Source organism: Gymnogyps californianus, chromosome 4, assembly GCF_018139145.2.
Source record: "Gymnogyps californianus isolate 813 chromosome 4, ASM1813914v2, whole genome shotgun sequence".
In the NCBI taxonomy this organism is placed as follows: domain Eukaryota; kingdom Metazoa; phylum Chordata; class Aves; order Accipitriformes; family Cathartidae; genus Gymnogyps; species Gymnogyps californianus.
The window spans coordinates 78,717,255-78,726,958 of NC_059474.1; the positions used below are offsets into that span (position 1 = coordinate 78,717,255).

Below are 9,704 nucleotides of genomic sequence, written 5' to 3' on the forward strand. Positions count from 1 at the left end.
AAAAACCTTATGTGTCTGTTCAGAGTTTGGAGTAGTGAACACCACTTGTTACTTAATCAGGGCTACATCAGCTCCCTCTTTCCCAAGAAATTTGTCAGTTAAGTGAGGTTCAGCAATGTGCCGAACAGCCCTCAGTTCTTTGACTAAAACACCTCAGAGCTACCCTACGCTTCTTGTTGGTGAAGTAATCTGTGTGTCTCTGTATTTTGCAGCTAGAGTATCTAGGAGCCATTTAAGGATTTAATCCTACAGAAAAGAGCACAAGGAGTTGGTTTTAGTGATCTGCCTCTCTGTTGTACAGCTAAGTATCTATGGACCAGTTAAGAATCTGGATGAAGAGAAGGGTCTCGTAGCCCTTGCGGTACATAAGGCTGAAGTTGCTCTGTGGAGAGAGACAGTTATTCCCAGAATTGCCACAGGCTGGCTGCTGCAGCTTGAGAGAGCAGTCCTCAGCCTTGAAATCACATCAGCATGCCCTTGAACACAGAGTTCAGAGCGTGATGCAACAACATACTTGAGTATCTTATCCCTGTCTTGGTTCATGTAGGGCATGGAAATGTGATGGTAGGAGTGTGTGTGTAAGAATATGTGGAGGTGACCAAACACAACTAGCAGTCCTGGTATGTGTGTTTGATAACATTTACTTAACATTTTTACTTCTCTGTACGCCTAAATAAGTAAAATAAAAACTACTGGCTGTATGTAGACATTCTGGTGTCCAGGAAAGGATTCTGTGGATAAGACTTAGCCTTTCTTTATATTTTTGATTCAGTAATCAAGATTTAAATTATTTTATCAATTATTTTTTTTATTTGTCCACAGTTGCCCACAGTTATTGTTGAATTACCTTCTTTAACCAGAAGATGATGATCCCCCTGGCTGCATAAAGCCACTCAACTTGTTTTTAAAAACATGTCTCTGGCTTTAGGGAGTTTACTTAAAAGTTAACAAGGAACTATTCAAGACCCTCTGGCTTTGGGGGCCTAGAAACAGTTTTAGTAGGCTTCATAGGTTAAAAAACACAGCCTCTCCATTGGTAAGCACAGAGACAACTTTGATCTGCTGGGGGTTGCACGGGACAGTGAAGAATTACCAACCACATAAAATATAATTTTCCAAAAAGGATGGGAAAATAATTCTGTCCTTGATGATGTGTTCAGTGAGTTGATGTATTCCACACCCTTGCACGTTTGCAGTGCAGCAGGTACTAAAGGCACGCCCATGGTTTCGGGTGGCTTTCATGCTGCACTGCAGGATGCAGTTGCCTGCGATCTGTATGTCTGCATGGCCACAGGAAGGTGAGGGTTTAACCCGGTCCCTCTCCTCCTGCTCTTTCATGCTGCAATCTCATCAGGAGTTCAGTTTTCCACGCCACCAGTGGGATCTGAACTGAATCCAGAAATATTCAACAGGCGGTTTGCAAATAGGAGGGTGTGGGCTGTGTTCAGGTTTATTGGTCTGATTTTACTAGCATTTTCTTCCCATTTGTATCCGGAAAGTTCCATGTTATACCTCTTGTTAAACTGCTTAAAAACTTGGATAACTCATACTAGAGTTCAGCTTGTCTGTGAACCTAAGTATTTCTTCTCTGTATCTTCTCAAACATGAAATACTCCAGCTGAAAGCAGGCAGGGCGAAGAGATGGATAGGAACGTTTTACGTCCAGCCGTGCTCCACAGGTGGGCTGCAATAGAGATCAGGCTGCCAGGGAAAGACCATTCGGGTAGTCCTCACAGGGCAACTGCCTGTCTGCAAAGCAGGATTAAGGGAAATCATCAGGCTTCCAAGAAAGCAAAGGTGTTTCCTTGAAGGTCACAATAAAGTGAGAAGGGCAATGTGGAGAGGTAAGCGATGGGAGGTAGGTAGAGATTAAGGAAGAAGATGATGAGATGAGATGATGTCTCACTGCACTGGCAATGTATTTCCAAGAGAGTAACTCTTCCTGCCCACCTGTTGGCTCGTCCCTCCCCAGGTACTTTGCTGTGCATAAAGCCTGGTCCTAAACTGTGCTTAAATTCTTCCAGCTTAGCCTTGTTTGACCAGCAACGCTGCCTTTGAAGGGACATTAGCTCTTAAGTCTCTCCGTCCTCTGTCACTCAGCGTTCCTGGAACTGGTTTCCAATCTTTTTGTTCTTGCTTGTGGGGTTTTTTGGGTTTTGTTGGTTTGTTTGGTTTTTCTTTCTTTTTGAGGAGCAAGGCAGAAAGATTTCCAGCAAGTGTACTTAATGTCACTTTATTTGGCAAGCAGTGTTGACTTCCTTATCCAACTGTGCAAAATTGAAAAGACAGTTGAAAAAAAGATTGATTTTGGAGATTTTCCCTGAACCCAGTTTTTTAATGAAAAATTCTCTGGAAAAGAGGTTTATTGCTCAAAGCCTACTCAGAGCAAGAACCCTTTTGCATGCCACAACTGCTGGCCTGTATTGCCTTTTTCACTTCCAAAATTAATCTTACTGTGTTTGTTTTCTTGGCAGAAGGATTCTTGGTACATGTATTTAAGAACCCCAGTTACCCCTTCAGAACATCAGATATAACTACCAGATTTCTTTGACCTAAACTGTACATTTTTATTTTGATCCAGTTATGCCAGGCCCATGGAGAAGCCAAAATGTAGCCCTTCACCTACCTCTCAGTTCAAGGGGTGGCTCTGGAGGCTTGTGGGAGAGGCAAGAGCAGCTGGTCACCACCTCATCTTGGCACGCCTAGGGAAAGCAGAAATCAACCTGCAATGCCCTAAGGATGCCCAGATGAGCACATGAAGAAGCATGATGTGTCCGCTTACTTTCATTATAATATCGTCTCTTTTTCCCTTCCACACTCTGCTGCTTTCCAGATTTTTGCCCTCAAGATACCTACTCTGCTGCTAATGTTGTTATAATTACAGCTAATTGGAAGAAGAGGAGGGAGAAGTGTGGGGTTTTCCACTGAAAATAATGACATCTGTAGGGAGGGGAAAAAAAAAAAGAAAAACTGAAAAATGCATTTGTGGAGGTCTTCAATGAAAACCAGACAGAAAAAAAGTCAATTAACTGACATCTTAATTTTCCTGGAAAAAATCCCAGACCCTAAACGTTTTTGGTATTAGCCTGTCCTCAGTGCATACATTACATTAGAAATTATCAGTGCTCCCAACCAGTCAAGACAGATTTAATTAGCAGCTTGCCATCCCCACTGGGAATGAAAATGTGATTATTTTCAGGATTTTTATGGATACAACTTGATTTCTGCCACTGCAATGTAACAAAAAGGCCATTAGCACACCTTTAATTTCTAACTCCAGAACATGAGAAGTTGCCTTTTTTAGAAAGGTATTGTTTTTAAAAGTCAACTTGAGTTAAAGATCACAGAACATGTTGTAGTTTTTCAGAGTACCAGGCAGAAAAGTCTCATGTGAAGCGGAACAGGATATGTAATTTAAACAGCTGCATGATTTGATAATTTTATTTCTGTGAAACAACATGTCGGGATTTATCATTCAGTACCCATTAGATTTTAAATGGCTTCACACACACTGGCATTTTTTTTTTTTCCTTTGAGAATGAAACATAGGGAAGAATCAAGGCATTTAAGGGAATTTGCCTGAAAGGGGACGTCGATGGTGGCCTTCTGGTGACAGGTGACATGGTGGCTGTTTTCATTAAATCATTCTCTTTCGTGGTGACTTGATGAAGCATCCATCTGCTATCTGGAAACATCCTTAGTTCCTCATTGATCATCTAAGGAAGCGATGTAAAAATTCATTCCATGCCATTTGCTTGTTAAAGGAGCAGCCAAGTGCTACCTACCCTCATTATATGGAGTCCATCTTCCTTTGCCTGTTCTATGTGTTTTAAGTGTAAAAGTACTCTGTGCTGGGCTCTGAAGCCTGCTTATACTGCAAAATATCCAGGTTTTCTGAATGGTTAATGCCATCCTAGGTGAGAGACACTCTTCGTTTTTGGGAACTACATGTTGTATCGTGTTTGCCTTTCGTCTCTGGCAGACTGTGCCTGTAATGCTGTGGTATCTGCTGGTTTGCACCAGCTGGGCAAGAACTTTAGGAGCCAAAAGCATCTTGGCATAAGCAGGGTGACCTCAGTGTGTCCCAGTGGGACTCGGGACTGGGAAGGACCAAAAATCATTGAAGGACATCCCCACTGTATAGCTGCCTGAGGTGTTTGAATATCCAAGTCCTCTCTCTTTTTTTTTTTTCCAAATTATATTCTTATATAAATACCAACATTTGATGTGAAGCTTGGAAGCACATTTCATGTTAGAAAAGTTTTGTTCCACCACCTTTGTTGTTAGGGGGGGCTATTTGCCTGAAATGAAGTGAACACATAAATATCTATATTTATCTACCTTGCACAAAGGACCAGTCTGCTAATTGTTCCTCTTCCTGGCTTTTGTGAACAAATAACGTGAATTTTAGCTCTGATACTATCTGCAAGGAAAAAGTGTCACCAAAATCAATGATTCACAGTACTGCCGCTTGCTACAAATGTGGACCTTTTTGTGGATCAAGTTTTCTTTCATATACATTTGGATCTCATCAGCACTGTGGGTTTGGAAGTGAATGATGGGGTTACTGTGTAGCAGCTGCAGAGCAATTCTCCTAGGCAAATTCAAAACCCTGCTGGAAATATTTCACTCTTAATCTTTCTCTTGTAAGCAAAATACTATGTGCACTTGCGTGTGTGCTACTAGCGATGTGCTACAGCATTTCCAGAATCTTTTAGAACTTCAGGAAGGAAGTATGCGTTACACTAATAGTATATTTCCTTTCTTCAATTTTATTTTGTTTTCCTAGCTTGCGTGAGTTACTATCAAACACATCTTTGAACCACAGACACCTACTTAGCTGTAGGTACTACTGCCTAATTCTTCCCTCTGTCATACTTATCTGCTCTCTTGGGTGCACCTAATGCTAATGTATACCTATGAGCACTGCTGAATGTCAGCTGTTCTTTTTAGAGGTCTAGAAAGATTTTACGTGGGGGCTTTAGTTTATTAGACCCTACTGTTTGCTCTGTATCAACAATCAGGACTAGATGAAAGTTGAGAGAGAGACTACTAGTGCACTGTATGATATCCCGACCCTCTTTTGCTTATTCACACTTACTGTCATTTGTATTGAATTGATTGCAGACTTGTAATGATGTACAGTATTGGCTCCGGGTGGGGATGTGTGTGTGTGTTACAAAATAGAGGGAAATTAGTCATAAGCGATTTGTATTTCTCAGTGTCAAAATAATTTGTATTGATTTACTTTTGCAGATTCATCGCCGGAGAAGGGAGCCCGTTGCTGACAGCCTATGATCTGAAGAAGTGTAGACCAAAGGCTGCAAGCTAGTCTTGCAACTTCATTATTCTGTTTCGTTCCGTTTTGTTGTTTTGGTTTGGTTTTTTGGTTTTTGGGGTTTTTTTTTTGCCCCTAGCTCCTTATCTCCTCAGTGCATGTTATTTATGCCTGGTGAAATCCCTGCGAGGACAATAGAAAAGCAGATCATACAGGCTAGTGATCCTCAGGATCCCGTTAAACTCTGCTGGGAAGCATTATTGCCCTTTGTTCTGAAGATGCTGTTTTTGCTGCCTATGAGAATCTGCTAAAAAGCCTTATGAGAAAAGATGCAGCTATTGCTGGGGATTCAGAGACAGTCACATCTGGTTTGAATTCAAGAGCTTATAAGCCCAATAGTGTTGTGATATTTTTTTTGTTTGAGAATTATAGTCTTTTTTATTTGATTCCAGGGAATGATTTGTTGATATACCATCTTGAATTCTGTGCTCTTTTTTTTTTTTGATTGTTTGGTAAAAAGGAAATCTACTTCACTGTTTTAACACACTTGTGTAATTGTAAGCAGGGTACCGTCGATGCCAAGCCAGGTAGAAGGTGCCTACTCCCCTTTTTGAGTCAAGGCCAGCTCTCCTTTTGTTTTGGCTCCAGAATTACATGAAAAATGTAATCACAGTTTTTTCTGTGTGTACTTATTTATATCAGAAGAATTTTAGTAGAAATATTTGATGGGTTTAACTTCTCGGTGAAAATGGCTTTATATTTCCAAATGATTCTTGTAATGAATCTGAACATCGTTGTGTAACCTCTAACCTGAGAATAAAACCTGGCTTTTTAAATGAAATTGTATTTAGACCATGAAATTTTTTCAGAAAATTGTTGTGAATGGGTATTCAGTAAACATTACTTGATAATCTACTTGCAAGATTTTCTCTTCCCTTCAGGCTTTTAAGAGGGCAGCTGTTGGGAGACAGGTACCCAAACCTGCTGGGATCCCACCTGAAAGAAGGAACTGAGATTTTTGCACCATAACGCTGCAGTAGATGTCCTGTGTGCTTTCCTTATAGCTCAGAAGTAGTTAATATGAGTTTTAAGTTTCCACACAAACAGCTTTTTGAGCTGTGCAAAGACAGAGTCATCAGTTACAAGATCGTCTGCGTGTGTTATTTCTGCTTTTAAAACAGGTATTTCCATTCCCATCAATATACGAAGTCCTGTGCATTAAAATAATAACCTTACAGGATTAAACATGTTCAGCACTTGATTTTGGACACAATGGGGAACAGTCCATGGGAAAGGATTTTTCTGCTGTTACATTTTACAGCGATGCTGCTTCTGCCTACACTGATCAAAGAAACGACACTCCTAACTTACAATACGGACTCAGGAAGAACACGAGCAAAGCACTGAGTGAACCGGCCTCTGGAGAGAAATTGCTTTTCCATGAACTATTGAAAATTAGACTTTGACTGCAACATTAGCTACAGAATAAACTCTTGAGTCTCTGTTAGAGAGAGAGAGGAGTTTTTATCTCTGCATGAATTTGGAGCTGGCTTACAGATGCTATAGCAGCAGATAGTTTAACTAGCAAACAATATAACTGCGCTACTCCTGATTAGTGATTTGGCTAATAAGGGTGAGATCATGGAAAATGCTAATGCGGTGCCTTCGGAAAATCCAATTATAATGTAACCTAATTCAATGCAAGCTCTCAGCAGGTGACCAGTGCTGTGGGCAGAGCACCCCGCACTCAAAGATGTTGTGAATCCTCAAAACAGACGAGCTTCTGTGTGGTTGGTGTGGGAGGCAACAAACCCCCGTTTCATTCATTGCCACTGTTTTCCCAAACTAACCGCGAAGGTTTGCGCCTTCCATTTGTGGCGCTTAACTCATTATCTGACAACTTGTGCAAGCACTATCTGGCCCAAGCCGATCATTCAACGCAAGCCATTCACAGTAAGAAAATAGAGCTTGCAGGGCTATCTCCCCCCGCCCCCCTGTTTAGTCACAGGCTTTTAATGTTTGGCTGGCTTCGGCACAAGACTGTAAACTTTGACTCACACAAATCCTAATCATGCTAAGTGTGGGGTATTCCTTGTATTATATGATAGAGAATTTGTATCTCTTAAAATGCATATAAAATGCCTGTACAGTTGATCTTCCTCTTGATTTTCTTGTAATGATGTATGTTTCCCAAATGCAGGTGCTGTCATCTATTTGAATTAGCATTGTCAGACTCAAACAACCCCAAAGGATATGCTTTCTGCAGTGACCCAGACAAGTTTGAGGGGGTGAGTTATTTTAGTTAACCATAGTGCTCATAACAGGCGTTTTTCCTTCCTCGAGCTTTGCTGAAACTAGGTATCAGCACTCCCAGTTCTTCCTCTGGCCTTTTAAAGAACCTTCTGGCATTTCCCAATCTTTGTTACATATTTAATTTTCTAAACACCTGCCAAATTTCTATCTGATTCTTTCTATTTAGCTTTCTCCAGTATTTTTGTGTATCAGTGGTGAGCGGACCAATTTCACAGTAAGGGCTAATGTGTTTGTGAAAGGCCTTTTCTTTTTTCTTTCCTTTTCTTGTAGAAACTGCTCAGGGTTTGGGAATATTGGAATTACTATGCATGCTGCAAGAGGAGCAATTCATATAGAGAGTAACTTTCTTTTCGTAGCAGACCAGGCACTTACTTGAATACCCAAACCTTTAACAGCAGTAATGAGCTACACCCGTGGTTTCTGCCCCCGATTTCCTCTCTCACGGTGGCTTGGGGAAACAAGACAAGCATAAAGTGATCTTCTGTCAAAACTTTTCAGCAGTTTAAGGGGATGTTTTTACTTGCCTAGTGGAAAGACCAATGTGTCCTGCATCGATGGTGGCCAGTCTGCCCACCAGGCAAGATGTATCAGGAGCGCTTGACTCGTATCCCTGTGCAACCGTGTTATAAGGACTCAACTGCCATATTAAAAATGCTTACAGGGTGATGAACTTTTAGGTGTAGGGTAAGGAGCTGAGCCATGATGAAACTGATTGCTCAGTGTGCTAAAATGATGGGGAGGGGTCCAGGCATGGGTTGTGATCAGCCCTTGGAAAGCCTTGTTACTTCTGGTGGGAGCACGCATGTTGACACAAGTTTGTATAGATTCTGAATGGTGAGTCATGACATCTAATAGACACACCAAATTCTATTAAATAACAGATTCTAGAGAACATTTTATGTATGTTTTGGCATGGGTTTCTGTAGGCTTTTCTTCTAAACTGAACTTTTTCCATTGGCTTAAAGTGTTACATACTAAACATGTTGTGGAGAAATTTTCATTTCTATGAATGAGAGCGAGTCTTCATGTGTCAAGTTAAATTATCTGCTTACAATATTATTTTACATTATTTTCAACACGATATGCTGGATTCACTAAATGGTGTTTTGATTACCATAAGAGTAATTATCCAACATTAAAATAGGAGCACATTTGAACTCATGGAGTCATTAACACAAGTGAGGTACTTAAAAGCTTGGGGTCTTTGGGGAATTTTTGTCCCATCCTTTATTTTTTTTCTCTCTTCCCCCCCCCCCCCTTTTTTTTTTTCTTCTTTCTTTTTTTCCTCTTTCTTTTATTTTTCCTTCCCCCCCCCCAGTGGAGCTAGCAGATTGACACCAGCATTTTGCTGACCTGAAGTTTTTTGTTTTGGTTCACCAATATTCTACTTCCCAGGTATTTTAAGCTCTGTGCCTTGTCAAAAATGTGTGTTGTTTTAAAATTGTCTTTTTCTTCTCAAGGCCTGAAGTGCTATTAGTGACAGTCATGCCAATGCTTATTCCATTCTATTTCTATAGTATTTCTTTCTACTCTTATACATAGATAAAATGTGGCATGATATGAAGATTTTATTGGTGATAAGTAAGTTTTCTGTCTTTATAAATCACTAAATAGCATCCCTCCTTAGTCTCAGGCTGTCATTCGTTTTACGAAAGAAAAATTGTTATTTTGAAATTGCTGGTAAAAGCTGGGACCTGTTTTAATTGCCTCAGAAACTCTGGATACAAGAGGAAGTGGATTCATGATAATGCTGTAGGCAAAGCACATGGGGTGCCCCAAATACACACCTATGCTGTCCTATGATAGGAAAGCTAGATATCAGAGCTGAGGATGATTTGATAGATTACAAGCAAAATCCTGGATCACATTACTTTCCTCCTTGAATCCATTCACTAGTTTTTTCTTTTACTGCATCAATATTAGATTTCTTGTCCAAATAATAAACCTTCATCTCTCATTCATGTCCCACATAACATTTCACTCTCTCAGGCTCTCCCAGTTTATCTTTTCTCTTGCCTTCCAGAGCATGGCTTTTGCATCCCATATAAGATCATGTTGCTATTGCAGAATCTTCAGCCTTCTGCCTGTCAGAAACACTTCTGTCTTCCTTCAA

The 9,704-nt window shown here is 40.5% G+C and overlaps 1 protein-coding gene across 1 annotated transcript in view; it reads left to right on the top strand.

Annotated features, from left to right (window-relative positions):
* The window catches only part of TNIP3 (TNFAIP3 interacting protein 3), a 70,717-nt gene extending 64,598 nt beyond the window's left edge, over positions 1-6,119 (top strand). The window contains exon 13 of the mRNA XM_050896171.1: positions 5,257-6,119. Within this exon, the coding sequence (XP_050752128.1) occupies positions 5,257-5,288 (32 nt within the window). The 3' untranslated portion in view covers positions 5,289-6,119. The remainder of the gene's footprint in view (positions 1-5,256) is intronic.
* The last annotated feature ends 3,585 nt before the right edge of the window (positions 6,120-9,704 follow it).